We start from the raw sequence: 19,515 nt of genomic DNA, 5'->3' as shown, positions 1-19,515 counted from the left end.
CTTGGTGGGGAGCTGAGGTGGGAAGATTGCTTGAGCCTAGGAGGTCAAGGCTGCAGTGAGCTGAGATCTCACCACTGCACTCCAGCCTGGGTGACAGGGCAAGATTCTGTCTCACACAGTAATAATAACAAGAATAATAAGAGTAAGACACTGTCTCTACAAAAAATACAAAAAGTTAGCCAGACGTGGTGGCACATCCCTGTAGTCCCAGCTATTCAGGAGGCTGAGGTGGTAGGATTGCTTGAGCCCAGAAGTTTGAGGCTGCAGTGAGCTATGATCTGTATCACTGCACTCCAGCCTGAGTGAAAGAGCGACTGCCTCACCAAAAAAAAAAAAAAAAATTCAGGAAAAAAAAAGGGTGGTTGCTTCCGTACTGAACATGTTCAGATTTTTGGTCATTATTCCCCAAACAATACAATATAACAGCTATTTATATAGCATTTACTTTGGCTTTTTGTTGTTGTTTTTGAGACAGTCTTACTCAGTCACCCAGGCTGGAGTGCAATGGCACAACCTTGGCTCACTGCAACCTCCGGCTCTTGGTTTCAAGCGATTCTCCTGCCTTACCCTCCCAAGTAGCTGAGATTACAGGCACTTGCCACCATGCCCGGCTAATTTTTGTATTTTTACTACAGACAGGGTTTCTCCATGTTGGCCAGGCTGGTCTCAAACTCCTGACCTTAGGTGATCCACCCACCTTGGCCTCCCAAAGTCTTAGGATTACAGGCATGAGCCACCATGCCCAGCCAGCATTTACTTCGTATTAGGTATTATAAGTAATCTAGAGATGATTTAGAGTATAGGGAAGGATGTATGTAAGTTATATGCAGATTATCTCTATATATTCTCTATATTAGAGACTCAGGAGTTTCTGGAACCAAGCCCCATGGATACCACGGATTACTGTATTAATTTGAATGAATGAATGAATGAATGGGTGGAGGTTTGGCAGCAGAGTTAAGCCTGGCCCAGGGGCTGGAGTCGCTAGTTCTCAGCAGCTCCCAGAGCAGACAAGGAGGCTAAGAGGGTACTGTGCAGGTACAGGACGGGCATGGAGGTGGGTGGAAGGAGCCTCCGGGCAGCAAAACTGGGGGGGGGGTGGTCTCCAGGCTCAAGAGCCCTAGAGACAGAGGGAAAGAGGAGAACACCCTGCTGGCTGAGCCACCCTCACCCCCACCATGGACATTCTCAACAGAACCAGAAACTGGGGACTTCCGGGGGGGAATAACTCACTTCGTAGGGCCTCCTGGGGGTGCAGGCACAAAGCCTTAGGGGCTTCCCACCACCTTCCCATTCCCTCGGTGAGACTCACGTCGCTTATGAGAATAAGGGTGGGAGTGGAGGTGGGGGTCACAGAGGACCTTGAATTTGCACTTTGACATCCCTCTGCAAAGCTCCAGAGTTGCTAGCATTGAGAGTCCCTTCATCCAGTGCAATAAACTGTCCCATTTCCAAATCCCTCAGATGGCAGCAGTCCCCCTTTCTAGCTGTGTGACCTTGGCCAAGTTACTAACCTCTCTGTGCCCCTGTTTTCTCATCTGAAAATGGGGGCTAATAATTGCTCCTACCTCACAGGGCATTATGCCCATATAATGGAAAGTGCTTAGAAAATAGTGTTCAGCCGGGCGCAGGGGCTCACGCCTGGAATCCCAGCACTGTGGGAGGCCAAGGCAGGTGGATCACCTGAGGTCCAGAGTTCAAGACCAGCCTGACCAACATGGGGAAACCCCATCTTCACTGAAAATACAAAATTAGCCAGGTGTGGTGGCGCAAGCCTGTAATCCCAGCTACTTGGGAGGCTGGGGCAGGAGAATTACTTGAACCCAGGAGGTGGAGGTTGCAGTGAGCCGAGATTGCACCATTGCACTCCAGCCTGGGCAAAAAGAGTGAAACTCTGTTCCAAAAAAAAAAAAAAGGAAGAAAATAGTGCTCAATGAGTGAAGGCTAATTTCATTTTTTTTTTTTTTTTTTTTTTTTGAGACGGAGTCTCGCTCTGTCGCCCAGGCTGGAGTGCAGTGGTGCTATCTCGGCTCACTGCAAGCTCCACCTCCCAGGTTCACGCCATTCTCCCACCTCAGCCTCCCAAATAGCTGGGACTACAGGTGTCCGCCACCACGCCTGGCTTTTTTTTTTTTTTTTTGTATTTTTAGTAGAAATGGGGTTTCACCATGTTAACCAGGATGGTCTTGATCTCCTGACCTTGTGATCCGCCCGCCTCGGCCTCCTAAAGTGCTGGGATTACAGGCGTGAGCCACTGTGCCTGGCAGCTAATTTCATTCTTAACAGGGCTCCCTGAATTCATATGCTTTTAAAATGCCATCATTAGCTTGTGAACAGCCCAAACGTACAATGTTATAATGTTGCATTTTTAGTAATTAAATACATTCAGTTTCAAAATGTGAACATTTAAACTAAATCACAATTATGGGAGCCAGTTCTGATACTGCTTCAATGTTTAACTTTCAAGGAGGCTTGAAAATTACAAATGCTTGGCCGGGCGCGGTGGCTCAAGCCTGTAATCCCAGCACTTTGGGAGGCCGAGACGGGCGGATCACGAGGTCAGGAGATCGAGACCATCCTGGCTAACACGGTGAAACCCCGTCTCTACTAAAAATACAAAAAAACTAGCCGGGCGAGGTGGCGGGCGCCTGTAGTCCCAGCTACTGGGGAGGCTGAGGCAGGAGAATGGCGTGGACCCGGGAGGCGGAGCTTGCAGTGAGCTGAGATCCGGCCACTGCACTCCAGCCCGGGCGACAGAGCGAGACTCCGTCTCAAAAAAAAAAAAAAAAAAAGAAAAAAGAAAAAGAAAATTACAAATGCCAGAACATCTCTGAGCCACCAAGTGATGTGACTGATCAGTCAATCAGAGGGCCTGGCACATAGTAGGTGCTCACTAAATGCCTGCTGGTCAGAGAGTGAGAGGTTATAGGATGCCACATGTCAGGCACAAAGATGCTGGCAGGCAACCCTGCAAGCAGCCCCCCCGCATGTCTCTCCAAGTACTGACTGCTGTCATCTGAGCCCCTCCTGCCCCGTACCAATGCACACACTTCCAGGGGCACTGCCCAAGGCCTCTGGAGCCAGGTCCAGGCCAGCAAAGAGCTGCCAGACACAGAAGGGGCAAGGTGGCTGGAAGACTGTGATCACCAATCCTGGTCAGGGTGGCACCTTGAAACTGGTGCTTAGGGATGCCCAGCCCTGAAACAGCCACCTCCCTGCTCCAGCTTCTCACTCCACTTAAAAACCAGCATCTCCCTTTCCAGCTGAGGTTCCCAGGTTAATTATTAGGATTCCCTAAGTAACAGGAACTTAGACTTGACTTTGGGCCTGGCAGCATGACAAGGTGTGACGTTATCAGCCAGAACAGGCATTGGGATGAACTCACTGCCTAATGAGACACGGTTTATCTTCCCAGCAGAAAGTTGACCAGGAACAGAGCCAAGTACTTCCCAGGCTCCGTGGGCATCAAAGGGATTGCACCTTTTCCAGACTCCACAGCTGCAGGCAGCAGGCAGGAGTCTGCTGAAAATCGACTCACCTCTGCACACTGCTTGATTCCAGAACCTGCGTTCCGACACCGACCATATCTGCCATCCCCTGCCGGGCCCAACCTCGCTCAGGAATGCCTGCGACCCAGCAGCCTGTCTTGGGCTGTGCTGCGAATGCCACCCCAGTGCCACACATGGGCCAGGCTCTTCCCTCCCGCAGGCCTTTCCCGGCCTATCCTCTGCAGCTTCCCCTGAGCTCTTTCCTCTTTTTCTCTGTGAGGCATGGAAGTCAGATGCATGCAGCCCACCTTGTTATTATCCGCTGTTTCTGCCTGTGAGTTTTATTCTCCAGACAGACCCTAAGCCCAGGTAGAGACCCATGTCCATCATTTATTCATCCTCAGGCTCACGGCTGTTGTTACTAACAGTTCCCACGTACCAAGTGCTGCTCTCTAGTGATGCAGTAAAAAGTGTCCCTGGGGGGCCCCCCTGTGGGTGCACTTATGGCCTGATGTGGACATCAGGGCTCAGAGAAGGGCAGTGGGTATCCACGGCCCAGCCTGGCCGGCCCGGCTCAGACCTGCCCTATCCCCTCCGGCCCACACCCGTCCCCTTCCAGTCTGAGGAGGAGGGGGTCCCAGGAAGGTCTCTTGGAGGAGCCAGAGATGCAGGTGGCAGTGGGGAGTGAAGGGGGATGAAAGGATTGTGGCCTGGGGGGCAGGAAGCACAGTGAAGGTTTGTGATTGTGTGGGTGACACATGGAGAGACATGGGACAGAGACATGGCAGGAGAGACAAGGAGACAGAGTGGCACAGATAGGGATGCAGAGGCAGAGACAAGCAAGATGAATACAAGAGACATGGATTCAGGCAGTGACACAAAGATAGAGACAGACCAGAATACCAACAGAGATGGAGACGGGAAGAGAAGAGAGACAGCAGGAAACAGAACTGCTGGGGATGCAGAGCCAGAGGCCGAAATCTCCACCAAGCAGCAGTTGGGGTGAGGGTGGGGCCTAGCCTGGGCCCCTCCTCCAGTGGTCAAGATGGAATGGGGGGCTGAAGATGGGAGGAAGTGGGAGAGGTGGGACCCAGAGGGGGACCCAAGACACCCCCGGTGGGTGTGCCCAGGTGGACGTGGCTAGTCCAACCCCTCATGACCCAGCATCGCTTGAGACATCACGAACCTGGCCACCCCTGACCACCCGCATGCTCCTGGCATGAGCAGTGCGGAGGGATTGGCCCAGATAGGCAGCAGCCCAGAGGCGAGCGAGCCACTCCATTCAATTCCTGCCGGCGAGATCTGTGGTGGCCGACATCCGCACATGGCAGGAAGCGGGTGATAGGTTATTCTGTAAACAGCAGCTTCAGGACTTGGCTTTGGCAGCCTTGAAGATGTCAGAGACGCACATACGGTGCCACATGGTGGCGGGGGAGGTGGTTGGAACAATCAGCCCCTTCAGAGAGAGCTGTCTACAAAAGCAATCCTCACAGCCCACCCTAACTGAGCACCTACTATGTGCTAGCGCTGTGCCGAATGCGTAAGGGAATCCCTTCAGGCAGTGTGGAGCTCAGGACTGCAGGCTCTGGAGCCAGGCAGCCTGGGGGCAACTCTTCTACCTCCTCCCGCTGACTGTGGCGAGAAGCTCCACCTCCTGCTGCCTCAGTTGGTCTTTATAAAATGCGGCCAGTGATAGCAACTTGCCTCACTACATGGCAGCTAAGCAGGTGAGCAATGAGGTCAGCGCAGAGCGGCCAGGTGCCTGCCTCGTGTGAGTACTCGGCAAAGCACGCCACTCTCCATAACTTACGCATCTCAGCTGCTAGAACAGTGCCTACATCAGAGTACTGCTACATAGAAGTTTCTAAATGAAGAGCGAATCACGCACGTTCAAATGCTCGACCTGAGGCCATGAGGCTGGAGAACTGCCACCCATGTCACAGAGGGGAGGGTGAGGCTCTCCCGAGGCCATGGAGCCAGCCAGTAGCACTACCAAGATACAACACCCAGGACTGTTTGGCTCCGGAATTCATACTTTCCTATATTTTTAAACTTTTTATTCTTTTCCATATTCATAAGGAAACTTTTTCATATTTATAGGAAACATAAAAGCAATGAGGGGACTATGATGAGTCTCTAGGTACCATCGCCCAGTCTTGACAGCTGTCATTCTTCTGGGCCAGTGGTCCTTAACTCGGGGCAATTTTGCCTCCAGGGACAGCTGGCAATTTATGGACTCCTTCTTGGTTGTTACACTGTGGGGAGGGTGCATCTAGCCAGTGAGGCCAGAAATGCGGCAAAACACCTACCAGTGCACAAAACATCCCCCAATTCACAAACACCCCCTACTACACAAAACATCCCCCAGTGCACAAAACACCCTCAGTGCACAAAACAGCCCCCAGCGCCCCAAACACCCCCCAGTGCACAAAACACCCCCAGTGCACAAACACCTCCCAGTGCACAAAACGCCCCCCAGCATACAAACACCCCCCAGTGCACAAAATATCCCCCAGTGCACAAAATGGTCCCCACAGTAAAGAATGACCTGGCCCCAAATGTCCACAGTGCTGAGGTTGAGAGCCCTGGTCTGCATCCTTGCTCTTGATTATTTCCCTCCAAATGCTTTAGGAACTGGATCTGCAATCTTAGGGGTGAATGGGGTTTGCATTATGATATGAGGAGCTGCGAGGGGCAGAGTTTCTCTATGATGAGTGACCCTGAAGGTGACATTCCGATTAGAAAGGAGGGTGTTGGGCTGGGTGTGGTGACTCACGCCTGTAATCCCAACACTTTGGGAGGCCAAGGCAGGCGGATCACAAGGTCAGGAGTTCGAGACCAGTCTGACCTACACGGTTAAACCCCACCTCTACTAAAAATACAAAAAAATTAGCCAGATGTGGTGGCATGTGCCTGTAGTCCCAGCTACTCAGGAGGCTGAGGCAGGAGAATCGCTTGAACCCAGGAGGCAGAGGTTGCCCTGAGCCAAGATTGCACCACTGCACTCCAGCCTGGGCAACAGAGTGAGTCTCTGTCTCAAAAAAATAAATAAAATAAATAAAAAATAAAGAAAGGGGGGTGTTGGCTGGGTGAGGTGGTTTACACCTGTAATCCCTTTGGGAGACCAAGGCAGGCAGATAACTTAAGGTCAGGAGTTCAAGACCAGCCTGGCCAACATGGCAAAACCCTGTCTCTACTAAAAATACAAAAATTAGCCGGGCATGGTGGCAGGCGCCTATAATCCCAGCTACTCGGGAGGCTGAGGCAGGAGAATCGCATGAACCCGGGAGGCGGAGGTTGCAGTGAGCTGAGATCGCACCATTACACTCCAGCCTGGGTGACAGAGCGAGAGTCCATCTCAAAAAAACAAAAGGAAAGGAGATGTTGTTGACTGCATCCATTAACACTTCATATAAGACTAAGAAAACATCATCTGTTTGGCTCAAAAAGTAAGAGTGCCAGGCGGAAAGAATTTGGGGGGTGTAGAGGGATCCCACCAACTGCCTCCCTTGGCATTGGCACTGCACCCAGAACCCCTTTTGAGAAGTGAACCCAGGCCAGCCGTGGGCCCTGGCACCTCTCACATCCTTGATGACATCCCCCACTGAGGAGACTCAAATGCCAGGCTGGGTGGGGAGAGGTGGGTACCCACCCACGGGTTCATGTTCTGGGTCCTCTGGGCGCTGCCCAGTCACTGCAGATCATTGCCAAGGCCCAGATGCAGGCCCCCGAACCAAGGGCCCTGAGGAGATTTATTTGAGTCTCTCAGATCTGTTTTCAAAATCAGTTGATTTCAGAGAAAATCTGCATCCGCTCTTTCAAAATGTGCAAGGCCTCGGCCAGGTGCGGTGGCTCACGCCTGTAATCCCAGCACTTTGGGAAACCAGGGTGGATGGATCACTTGGGGTCAGGAGTTCAAGACTGGCCTGGCCAACATGGCGAACCCTAATCTCTACTAAAATTACAAAAATTAGCCAGTCGTGGTGGCAGGCACCTATAGTCTCAGCTACTCGGGAGGCTGAGGCAGAAGAACTGCTTGAGCCTGGGAGGAGGAGGCTGTAGTGAGCTACGATCGTACCACTGCACTCCAGCCTGGGCAGCAGAGTGAAACCATTAAAAAAAACAAAAACAAAAACAAAACACAAAAAGCGCAAGCCCTGGCCACTCTGGCCACTCTGGTCTCTGTTCCAGGCTTCAGGCTGCAGCTGAGGGCCCTGCCTCCCCTGCTGGTCACAGCCCCAGCCTGGCCTCTCTGCATCACTCAGGGCCTTGCCTGGTCTCAGTGAGTGTTTGAATTTTGATTCCTGGGATGTGAAGAATGTGGGACTCTGGAACCAAATGGGCCAGGCCCTGGCTTCGTTAAAATGTTCTAACTTCTGATCCTCAGTTTCCTCACCTGAAGAGTGGGGATGGAGACAGTTACTCTGTACCAGGTGGCCTGGGAATGAACCAAGTAGGGCAGTTTAAGTGCTGCTTGTGGCGGCCCAAAGACGAGCCCAGAACACTCCAGCAGCATCAGAACTCTCATCACCATGGTGAAGACAAGACACAGGCCCCGCCCTTGAGCAGCTCTCAGTCTAGGGGAGCAACAGGAGAAAATGCAGACGAAGCCATGTGCCAGCCGGGGAATGAACGAGGGTTTGGGTTTGGGGACGCCAGAGGAAGGCTTCCTGGGGTGGGACCGTGTGACTGGGGCTTTGAACAATAATGAGCATTGCCAGGCGCGGAGCGGGAAGGGTTTTTCAGGGAGGGGGACTGGCACGTGCAAAGACGGCAAACGATGTCCAACAAGCGCAGGATGGCAGGGCTGGGCCCAGGGCACTACTGCCACAGGGGGTGCCCCTGATGGTGGTGCTGCATTGAGAGAAGGGCATGATGAGGATCCCACCAACCAGGGCAAAGTTGGGGTGCTTCCACATAGGACCCAACCAACAGCCCCCCCAAAATGAAAACTTCTTGTCGGAAGGAACTTCCTCCCCTCTCATCCTCAAAATCTCAACAAGAATGAAATGCCTGAAAAACACAATTGATTCCCAAACCAGCCTGCCAGGAACCCTCCATCCCCTACAGCACTCCACCAAAGACCCTGAAGGAAACAAGCCCGGGAGGTCTCTGGGAGCCGTGGGGAGGGGGCTGGGTGGGGCGGCTGGGACCCGGCGCCCCTCGGCTCTCCACAGTTGTGGTCCTCATATTTGCCATCTGCTCCTGCTGCATTTTTACCGCAAGGGCTGATGGGGGCAGCAGGAGAAGCAGCGGCTGGTTCAGGGCCGGGAGAAGGCGCCTCACAATTTCCTCTCCCTTCTCGTTTGTGTCTTACCCAGCCTCCACCCACCAGATAAAGCCGAGCCCGTCGGCCTCCTCCCGGAGTTGCCCCCTGCAGGGGGATTCTGCAGGGGAGAGGGGGTGTCCTGAGAGACACAGCCCCTTCATTTGCAGGGCTGGGCAGGAAGGGAGAGGAGGCGAGGGGAGGGAGCTAGGGGTCCCTGGGGGAGGGGAGCACGCTGAGCCTGGCACTGAGGACTCCTGCAGGCAGCCCGGGCAGGGCAGCTCCGCCCACGGCCTCATTACCTCCCTTTCAGCCTTGAAAATCCTCTCCAGCCTTCCAGTGCCTGGACACGCCCTCTAAGAAATCTGGGAGGCAAAGCTTTCAGAACATCCACTGATGACTATTTATTGACCACCTACTATGTGCTCTACCAGGGGAAGAAACTCAAATGCACCAGCAGGCACTAAGAGTGGGCACAGCGGGCCAGATGCTGGCTGGGCAGGGATGCCGCTCAGGGGCCCACTTGGACCTCTGCTTCTTCATGAGAAGCCACAAGGGCAAAGTTGGGGTGCTTCCAGATAGGGCTCAACAAACAGCACCCCCCCACCCAAAGAAAAACTACTTGTTGTCAGAAGGAACTTCCTCCCTCTCATCCTCAAAATCTCACATGAAATTTGCTTTTTGGCAACTAACTCAAGTTAAATGTATCCATATACCACGCTGGCCAAAGAGCAAGTGCGGTTGAGGCAGAACTAGCCCAAAGATCTCAAGTCTGCAGCCTTGGCAGTTGAAGTTTCGGTCCCTGCCCTTGGGAAGCTCACAGAGGGAGGTAAGGACACACGCTGACCAGCTGACCAAGGTCAAAGTTGGATCAAATCCCAGCTCTGCCAGTTACACTGTGTGACCCTGAGCAAGTGAACAGCCCTCTCTGAGCCTTAGGTTCTTTCTTTGTAAACTGGAATCATAGCATCTGCCTCCAGCGTTGTTATAGGAAATTGAGATGAGGCACAGAAAGCCCTTCGTATACAGTAGGGGCTCAATACAACTATTGGCTGTTAGTCATGTTGCTGTTTAGAGTTGAAGAGTTCCAGCCAGGGCTGGTGCAAAAAAGTGGAGAAGATGCCTCTCTGCTCCTCCCTGGTCCCAGATGCTCCACAGTGGAGGGGACGAAGTGGTACAGGTTATCAGCCTAAAGTCCAGAGCTGGGGGGATGCTGGGTGCAGCCCACGGTACAACACAGTTTTATTTTTTTTTAGTGTTTAGAATAGAGACAGGGTCTCACTATGTTGCCCAGGCTGGTCTCGAACTCCTGGGCTCAAGTGATCCTCCTGCCTTGGCCTTCCCAAGTGCTGGGATTACAGGTGTGAGCCACTGCTCCAGCCACAACACTTTTTTCCACACAGTATTCAACAGTTAGAAAAATACTGACTTTTTGACATGAGAAGATTCATTAAAAAAAACACACAAAAAACAAAAAACCCTCCAGATGTCCAGGTTTCTCCCCCATACAGGAAAACCTGGTGACCGCTGGTCACCATTTCCGCGAGGCTGGTGCCAGGCAAGCTTCACTCCTGTACATGAGGCATGGGGTCTGCAATTCGTCACAGTCCCCACCACTCCCTCCTGTCTCGTGCCCAGAAGACTCACTCACTCACTGCTGTTGCCAGATTACCCTGGGAGCACTGCAATTGTGGGACTGGGTGACATCTCATACCATGCCTGTCCTGGCTCTGCTTTGCTCCAAAGCCACCCTGGCTCCCCTCCAGCCCCTCTGCCCATCTTTCTTTCTGGGAAGGTCTCAGCAACCACGGTCTCCCCAGGCCTCTGCTGCCCTGGTGGGGGTAGGGCTGAACAGGTGGGCCAGGCAGCCCCAAGTCCCAGCCACGCTTCCCTCCGCCAGGGCAGCACCGTTCTGTAAAGGAGTCAGGAGTTGGCCCAGTCAGCTTTGCTGTCAGCCAAAGAGCTTCCCTGGGAAGCACCACATTCTTCTCCATCAGAAAAATTAATCAAAATGACACCTCGTGAACAAGATGTTTTGGCGGCAGAAAACAAACAGTGGTTTACAACAAATTAGTGAGGCTGTTCTGTGCCTCTGGGCACGTGAGCCAGGAGGAGGGCCGGCCTGGCACGGTCAGCAGGAAGCTGGCCCGGGCCAAGGGGACACCTGCTGTGGCCTCTGTGTACTTCCGAGGTCCGCAGCCCGCAGGGCTCCAGCCCCATTTCACACTTTCACTTCCGCACATGCCTGAAACCATCTCCAGATGTGAGGGGCCCTCCGCAGGCAGGCGCTGGGCTGATGGCCGCCCCCTCCAGCGGGGTCTCAGGGACATTCGTCTGGAAGACCTGGGCCCCTTTCCGGAGCCTCTTTTCTTTCCTCTGATTGGACAACGGCCCTGAGACCTGGTGAGGGGAGGATTCCAGAGAGCTCAGGGCACAGCATGAGGTATTTCCAGGGGAGGAAACATTCCAAACAACCGAACCTGAAGCCTGGAGGGCACCCACGTGCCCTGCTCAGCTCTGGTGTTCAATTCCTAAGACGTCACAGACCCTGAATGCCAGCCTGAGCTCAGAGCAGAGAACGAGCCCTGGCTTCTCGCCAAGTGAAGCAAATTTGACCAAGTCACTCCCCTGCTACAAACACTTCCACAGCTCCCATCGCCCTTAGAATAGTATTAAATTCCTCTGTGTGGCCTTGAGACCCTGCACAATCGGGTCCCTGCTACCTCCCAGACCTTATCTCTCTCCACTCTGCCCTGGCTCGTGCAGGCAGCCCAGCTGGACTAGCGATTCCTCAAGCACCAAGCTCAGGTGCGTTGCAGAGATTTTGCAATTGCAGTTCCCTCGGCCCAGAGCGCTCTTTCTTCTGACTCCACACCACCACTTACTCATTATCCAGCTCTCAGCTTCCATGGCCCCTCCTCAGAGGCCACTCCTGACCCCTCAGACCAGGGATCCTTTTTAATTTTTGTACATTTTATTTTGTAGAGACAGGGTCTGTCACCCAGGCTGGAGTGCAGTGGTGCAATCTCGACTCACTGCAGCTTTGAACTCCTGGGCTCAAGCAATTCTTCCACCCCAGGTTTCCAAGTAGCTGGGACCACAGGCATGCACTACCATGCCTGGCTAAAGGGCCCCCTTTAGAAACAGCCATCTAACTGGATTTTCTGTTTTATTCTTGTTGTTTTTTGAGACAGAGTCTTGCTCTGTTGCCCAGGATGGAGTGCAGTGGCACAATTATGGCTCACTGCAGCCTTGACCTCCTGTGCTCAAGTGATCCTTCCACCTCCTGAGTAGCTGGGAATACAGGCATGCACCACCATCCCTGGCAAAGTTTGTATTTTTTTTTTTTTGGTAGAGATGGGGTTTCGCCATATTGCCCAGGCTGTAACTCCTGGGCTCAAGTGACCTACCCATCTAGGCCTCCCAAAGTGCTGGGATTACAGGCATGAGTCACCATGTCCCACCTGTAACTGAATTTTCTTTGAATCTGGTCATTGTCTGTATTTTTGCACCAAACACAAGCTCCCTGAAGAGATCACAGCTCTCTACCGAGGCAATATGTGATGGAAAGAAGAATGTGGATTCATATCCTGATTCCAACTGTGTGATTCTGGGTAAGTTACTTACCTTCTCTGTGCCTCAGTGTCCTCACCTGTAAGATGGAGATAGAAATAGCACCTCCCTCGTGGGATGTTATGAGGATTGACAGGCTGAAAACAGTGCCTGGCACAGCAGGGCTGGCTCTGTCAGCTGCCCCGTGATTCCTGTTCACCGCTGAGCACTAAGTGTTGAGTCTGCCCTGGACCACTCCATTACTCACCAGCAAAGCCGGCTTTTCAGCCAGGTGTGGTGGCTCACGCCTATAATCCCAACACTATGGGATGCCGAGGTGGGTGGATCACTTGAGGTCAGGAGTTCGAGACCAACTTGGCCAATGTGGCAAAACTCTGTATCTACTAAAAATACAAAAATTAGCCCGGCATGGTGGTGCATGCCTGTAATCCCAGCTACTTGGGAGGCTGAGGCAGGAGAATCGCTTGACCCCAGGAAGCGGAGGTTGCAGTGAGCTGAGATCACACCACCGGCTGGCCTTTCAGGTGGCCAATGCTCTTCCGCTCCACGCTCGGAATCCCTCCTGAGAGTTCTGGAGCTTTTCTCCTCTGCTTTAGTGCGGGCCCTCATCATTTTCCATCAAATCCAAACCAGTTTTCTAGTAAGCAAAGCCTCTCATGAACCTGCCCATGCCAGCTCACTGACTCAGTCAGACTCTCTGAGGCTTTTTTTTTTGAACTTTAAAGATATTATTTTAAGCTGGGCATGGTGGGTCATGCCTGTAATTCCAGCACTTTGGGAGGCTGAGGTGGGCGGATCACCTGAAGTCAGGAGTTCGAGACCAGCCTGGCCAACATGGCAAAACCCTGTCTCTCACTAAAAATACAAAAATTAGCTGGGCGTGGTGTTGGGTGCATGTAATCCCAGCTACTTGGGAGGCTGAGGCAGGAGAATGGCTTGAACTCAGGAGGCAGAGGTTGCAGTGAGCCGAGATCGCACCACTGCACTCCAGCCCGGGCAACAGAGTGAGACTGTCTCAATAAAAAAAAAAAAAAAAAAAAAAAAAGAACCCAAAACAAAAAAAAAGACAGACTGAACGTGGCCAGATCATGCAGCCTCTTGCAGGCCATGACAGGAGTTTGGATTTTATTCTGAAGTCACTGAGAAGCCATCTCGGAACAATTCAAAATAACTTTAGGATCTCAAAAGATATTATCTTAATAACATCTAGTAAATTAGAGATGTGGTCTCCCTATGTTGTTCCCAGCTCAAGTGATCCTCCTGCCCTGGCCTCCCAAAGTGCTGGGATTATGGGTGGAAGACACTGTGCCTGGCTGTCTCTGAGGCATAGAAAGGCTAAGAGACTTGCCCATGGTCACACAGCTAAGACATGTCACAGAAGGGCTTAGCTACAATGAAAGAGAGGTGCAATTTTTACTAAAACCTCACAATGTTATAAAGATCAATATAAAAGCATAACTGAAAACTTTTCATTTGTACAGTACAGCATGAAAATGTGGACTTTTGTACCATGAAATACATATGTCGTAGCATGGTCATGCGTACATTTTGGTGGCTGGGCGCCAAGGGCCTGGGGCACAGGCTGGCTCCGTCTGTGGAGCAAATGCCTCTTTCTCAGGCGGCTCAAAGGCGGGGCTGAGAGGCCAGGCTCGTCGGAAAGCTGGCTGCGGGAAACACTAGTATCCTCAGGTCACTTGCTGTACCAGACCCCTCGGGCCAGCCCAGGCCACAGGCCATGTCCACGCCGGCATCAAGTCACCTGGGCAGCAGGCAGCCTGTCCTCTCTGGGGGCTGGGCCTCTGGCGAGTAGTGTGGCTCCCCACAGGGGCAGAACCCCAAGCCAGCATTCCCATGGGGCCACCCAATATCCCTGTCTCACCTCACCCCTCTCCACTCCATGGACCCTTTGGAGACAGCACGGGTGGATGAGGAACTGACAGCCCAGGGGCGCCACACAGCCACGTCACCCTGACTGGCTGCTGTGTCTGGATGGTCACTGTTCAGGCCACCCGGGATTGGGGGAGGCCTCAAACACCTGCCTTGGGGAGCAGTGGGGTCCTGGGGGAGGTACCAGGAGAGAAACCAAAGCTCTCTGAGCCCCCGGCTGCCTGGGTCCCTCGGGCCTACACTGGGCATTGGAACAGGCCCCAGGAGAAGGGCTTGGTGGAGATCCAAGCCCTTGGTGGAGGCTGGAATGTCAGCCTCTGAGGATGATGGCCGTTCAGGGTCACAGAAAGGAGGTGTCCACCCTGGGGGAGGAGGCGCTGAGGGGAACTGACTAGAGATGGCACACAAAATCCCAGTTTTGAAAGAATCAAGATGGAGGACACTGAGAAGGCCTGGGCACCCTACAAGGACTCCCACCTCCCAGAGAGCAGGTCTGGGGGTCAGGGAGGGCACAGAATGGGCCAATGGGGTGCAGGGCACCAGCTCTGGGCCCAGACATCACAAGTTCAAATCCCAGCTCCACTACTTTCTGCATGAGGCAACCCTCAGTGACTCGGTTTCCTCATCCGTAAAACAGGAACAATGACCACACCCTCTTCACAGGGTGGGGTGTGAGGCGACTGCAGAGTCGGCCCCAACAGCAAGGGTGATGGTCATCATTCTGGAAGAGCCCTCCAGCTGACACCCTGGAACAGCCCCAGCCCTGGAGCCTTCAGGTCTGCACACGCATGCGCACACACCTGGCTGCACCACCTCCCCCAGACAAAGCCCTCGTGGGGCCAAGAACAACACACCGGGGTTGCTGAATGACTCACCCACCCCTGGCCAGGACGTGCTTCCTGGAACAAGTCACCACAGGTAGGTCTAGGGGGCTCTCCAAGGCTTAGCAAGGCCCCGTGTGGCAGAGAGGAGAGGGTGCAGGTCCCAGCATGCCCCAGCCACACCCCGGGGGAGATGCCACGTCCCTGCAGCAGGGGTGGTGGGGGGACCTCAGTTTCAGAGTTCCACAGGCCTGGATTCCAAACCCAGCAGTGACCCTGGATAGGTGATTCTCCGTCTCCAAGCCTCAGTCTCTGCCTCTGTAAATGGGAACACTAGCACCAACCTCATGGGGATGACTGTGCCGACTGCAAGAAGTGTATTAAATGACAGGCAGGACCCACTGTTACGATACTTGGGTCCTAACAGGACATGGACAGCCAAGGTCCTTTCTGCCCCGATGTGTCTTTAAAAAAAGAAAAAATTTTTTTTTTAATTTTCAGAGAGAGGGTCTTGTTCTGTTGTCCAGGCTAGAGTGTAGTGGCATGATCAAGGTTCATTGCAGCCTCAAACTCCTAGGCTTAAGTGATCCTCCTACCTCAGCCTCCTGAGTAGCTAGGGCCACAGGTACACGCCATCACACTTGGATAATGTCTTGTAGAGATGAGGTCTTGCTTTGTTGCCCAGGCTGGTCTTGAGCTCAAGCAATCCTCCCACCTTGGCCCCACAAAGTGGTGGCATTATAGCCATGAGCTACCACATCTGGCCCCTAATGTGCTTTTTTTTGTGAGACAGGGTCTCACTCTGTTACCTAGGCTGAGTGCAGTCATGCGATCTCGGCTCACCGAAACCTCCACCTCCCAGGCTAGGCTCAAGTGATCCACCCACTCAGCTTCCCGAGTAACTGAGACCACAGGCATGCGCCACCATGCCCAGCTAACTTTTCTATTTTTTGTAGAAATGGGGTTTTGCCATGTTGCCCAGTCTGGTCTCAAAGTCCTGGGCTCAAGTGAACCACCTGCCTTGGCCTCCCAAAGTGCTGGTTTTATAGGCATAAGTCACCGTGCCCGGCCCCAAATGTGCTTTTAAAGCCATCAGTGGGAAAAGTCACTCAGGAATGGTCACCGTAAGTTGAGGGAGAGAACAAAGGATGCAGCTCATGACTTCATTGTCTTTGGAAAGCAAAGAGATGGAGTTTGTCTGAAAAGGGGCAATCCCAGAGGGCTTCTCACAGGAGGTGTCTTTAACCTGGGCTCTGAAAGATCAAGAGGAGTTCCTAGACCATGAAATCTTGAGAGGCCACTGTCCAGCTGTTACAAGTTTGGGCAAACCACTCATCTGGAAGCAGGCAGGTGAGTAGCACGTGCCTCAGGCAGGTACAATGAGACCAGGAGCCTGTGACGGGAAAGCACATGCCCTATCAGGCATTTCAAGTCGCACTGTTTAAATGTATCACCTGGCCAAATAGAATGAGTTGACATGGGCCAAATTCTGCCCATGGGCAGAACCCTGACACTTTCTGAATTTTCATTTCCTCACCTGTTAAATGGAGATACTATTAATTCCCAGCACACAAGATGGCTGGGAAAGGTAAATGAATCACTGCATATAAAATGCCTAACGCAGAGCCTGGAACCTTGTTTGCACTCAACAAGGCCAGACGTGGTAGCTCATGCCTGTAATCTCAGCACTTTGGGAAGTCAAGGCAGGAGGATCACTAAAGTCCAAGAGACGGAGACCAGTCTGGGCAGCAAAGCGAGTCTCTGTCTCTACAAAAATAAAAATTAGCGGCCCGGCACGGTGGCTCACGCCTGTAATCCCAGCACTTTGGGAGGCCGAGACGGGCGGATCACGAGGTCAGGAGATCGAGACCATCCTGGCTAACACGGTGAAACTCCATCTCTACTAAAATACAAAAAAAAAAAAAAAAAATTAGCCGAGCGTGGTGGCGGCCTGTAGTCCCAGCTACTCGGAAGGCTGAGGCAGGAGAATGGCATGAACCCGGGAGGCGTAGCTTGCAGTGAGCCGAGATGGCACCACTGCACTCCAGCCTGGGCAACAGAGCGAGACTCCATCTCAAAAAAAAAAAGAAAATACAAATAAAATAAAAAATTAGCCAGGTGTGGTGGTACATGCCTGCAGCCTCAACTACTTGGGAGGCTAAGGTGGGAGGATCACTTGAGCCCAGGAGTTCCAGGCTGTGATGAGTTAGGATCATGCCTGCATTCCAGCCTGGGTGACAGAGTGAGATCCTATCTCAAAAACAAAAAGCATTCACTAAATGGGCTGTTGTGATAAAGTGGAGATAAGGTGTGGACAGGCAGGAACAGTGGAGACAGGGCAGTAGAGGGGATACCTGTAGGCAGAGCCCAAGGAGCCACAAGAGGCCCTACTAGGTGACACCTTTTCTGTGAAGGGCAAGTCACCAGAAACAGGCACTCCAGGCCCTGACCTCAGACAAGTCCCCTTATCTCCTTCCCTGAGCCTCCATCTTCTCAACTATAAAATGAGGATGATTAGCCAGGCATGGTGGCCCATGCCTGTAATCCCAGCACTTTGGGAGGCCAAGGCAGGTAGATTACTTAAATTCAGGACTTCAAGACCAGCCTGGCCAACATGGTGAAACCCCATCTCTACTAAAAATACAGAAATTAGCTGAGCATGGTGGCACGCACCTGTAATCCCAGCTACTTGGGAGGCTGAGGTAGGAGAATCACTTGAACCCGGGAGGCGAAGGTTGCAGTGAGCTGAGATCACGCCACTGCACTCCAGCCTGGGTGACAGAGTGAGACCCCATTTCAAAACAAAACAAAAAGGACACATGAGCCTTCCTTCCTTGCGGGGCCATGGAGAGGATCCCAGGACGACAGAGAAGAGAAGAGGAAGAGAACGGCCTTTGCAGGCCATAAACCCATCCCCCTTTCCCTGCTCCTTGAGGCTGACTCCTGCCCCAGGAAGGGGAACCTGGCCAGAATTCTAGATGTCATCCTGGTCACTGTCCCTAAGTGTGCCAGGATGGGCAGGAGGATGGGAGCTGTTTCTGCTCACCACAGTAAACTCAGATGGCACTCAGCAAACAGTAGGTGCCCAATAAATAGTGGATGAGCACACAAACCATCACAGCCCGGGGCTCATCACACAGGGGACAGAGAAAGGCTGAGGTGTCTGGCCGCCTGTACCCGTTTCCTGTCTGCAGAAGTGAAATGTGCCCCCTGAACCTGGCTTCCTGTGCGCTCCTCCCCACACTGGGGTCTGCAGAGGGAAGTGGGAGCAGCCCTCCCCTCACTTCTTAGGTCAGGATACTCACGTTCCTGAAGGAGGGGAGCCCTGCGGATCCCAGCCACCTCCGCAGGGCCTGCGGGAAGGCCCCATGGTCCCGCTCAGCCTGAAGCACGTCCGCTTCCAGGAAGGCGACATGGTGTCCGACCATCTTGACGAAGGCCTGAGAGACACGGAGAGGCCATGATGCCACATCTGTGCAGGCTGGAGTCCATTCCTGGCCACACTCCCTAGGCCGGTGGGGACTCCAGGCCTTTCATCACTACGACCAGCCTCCCTCCAACGGGGCTCCCTACAAGGCGGCAGGGCCTGCTTCACTGGAGGGGCACCTGCAGAAACCCTGACAACCGTCACAGCTCCCGCTGGTGGCCTCTTGCCTTCTCCCCATAGGGACGCTGTTCTTAGCCTCCATTTTACAGGGGAGGGAAATCAAGGCTCAGAGAGGCTGGGTCACCTGCTCAAAGTCACGAAGCCAGAAAGTGCCGGGGCCGGGGCAGTGGCAGGGTCTCAGGGCACATTCATCAGATTTCAAAGCCTTTTATGTTAAAAGTTGATTTTATAGAAATAGCCCAAATGCTTATTTATTTGTACTTTTCATCTATGTTAAGGACACACAAATGCTTATTTTAATAGTGGGTGTGCTGTATATTCGAACTCAGAAGCCACCAAGGGCCTAGCAGGAAACAAGCAGGTAAAGGTGGCCTAATGGGAAGCAGGGTCAACCAGAAAGCTGAGTCCAGGCCCACAGGAACCACTCAGCTCCAGGCCCCAAGTGCAGAGCTGCCAGTTTCAAGAAAAATAAAGGGCACAGTGGCTTGCGCCTGTAATCTCAGCACTTTGGGAGGCTAATGTGGGTAGATCACCTGAGGTCAGGAGTTCAAGACTAGCCTGGTCAACATGGTGAAACCCCGTCTCTGCTAAAAATATAAAAAGTAGCTGGGCATGGTGGCAGGTGCCTGTAATCCTGTAATCCCAACTACTCGGGAGACTGAGACAGGAAAATCACTTGAACCCGGGAGGTGGGGGTTGCAGTGAGCTGAGATCACGCCATTGCACTCCAGCCTGGGTGACAAGAGTGAAACTCCGGCTCAAAAAAATCAATTAAATTAAAATAAACAAAAAAAATAATTCTGGCTGGGCATGGTACCTTATGTCTGTAATCTCAACACTTTCGGAAGCTGAGGCCAGGGAGGGTCACTTGAG

The 19,515-nt window shown here is 52.9% G+C and overlaps 1 protein-coding gene across 4 annotated transcripts in view; it reads right to left on the bottom strand.

Annotated features, from left to right (window-relative positions):
* BCAS4 (breast carcinoma amplified sequence 4) overlaps positions 1 to 19,515 on the bottom strand; it is an 87,680-nt gene that overhangs the window by 17,530 nt on the left and 50,635 nt on the right. For 2 of the 4 annotated variants that reach the window (XM_023184150.3, XM_023184152.3), the window contains one exon: positions 18,341 to 18,475. The exons of 1 other annotated variant lie outside the window; for it this stretch is intronic. In XM_023184150.3, the coding sequence (XP_023039918.1) occupies positions 18,341 to 18,475 (135 nt within the window). Of the gene's footprint in view, positions 1 to 15,093; positions 15,169 to 18,340; positions 18,476 to 19,515 lie in introns of all 4 variants that reach the window. One more of the 4 variants, XM_023184151.3, reaches the window with a different exon arrangement.

The sequence above is a fragment of the Piliocolobus tephrosceles genome, chromosome 20, assembly GCF_002776525.5.
Source record: "Piliocolobus tephrosceles isolate RC106 chromosome 20, ASM277652v3, whole genome shotgun sequence".
NCBI lineage: Eukaryota > Metazoa > Chordata > Mammalia > Primates > Cercopithecidae > Piliocolobus > Piliocolobus tephrosceles.
Note: the sequence above shows the minus strand (reverse complement) of the source record. Positions and strands in the feature narration are given on the sequence as shown.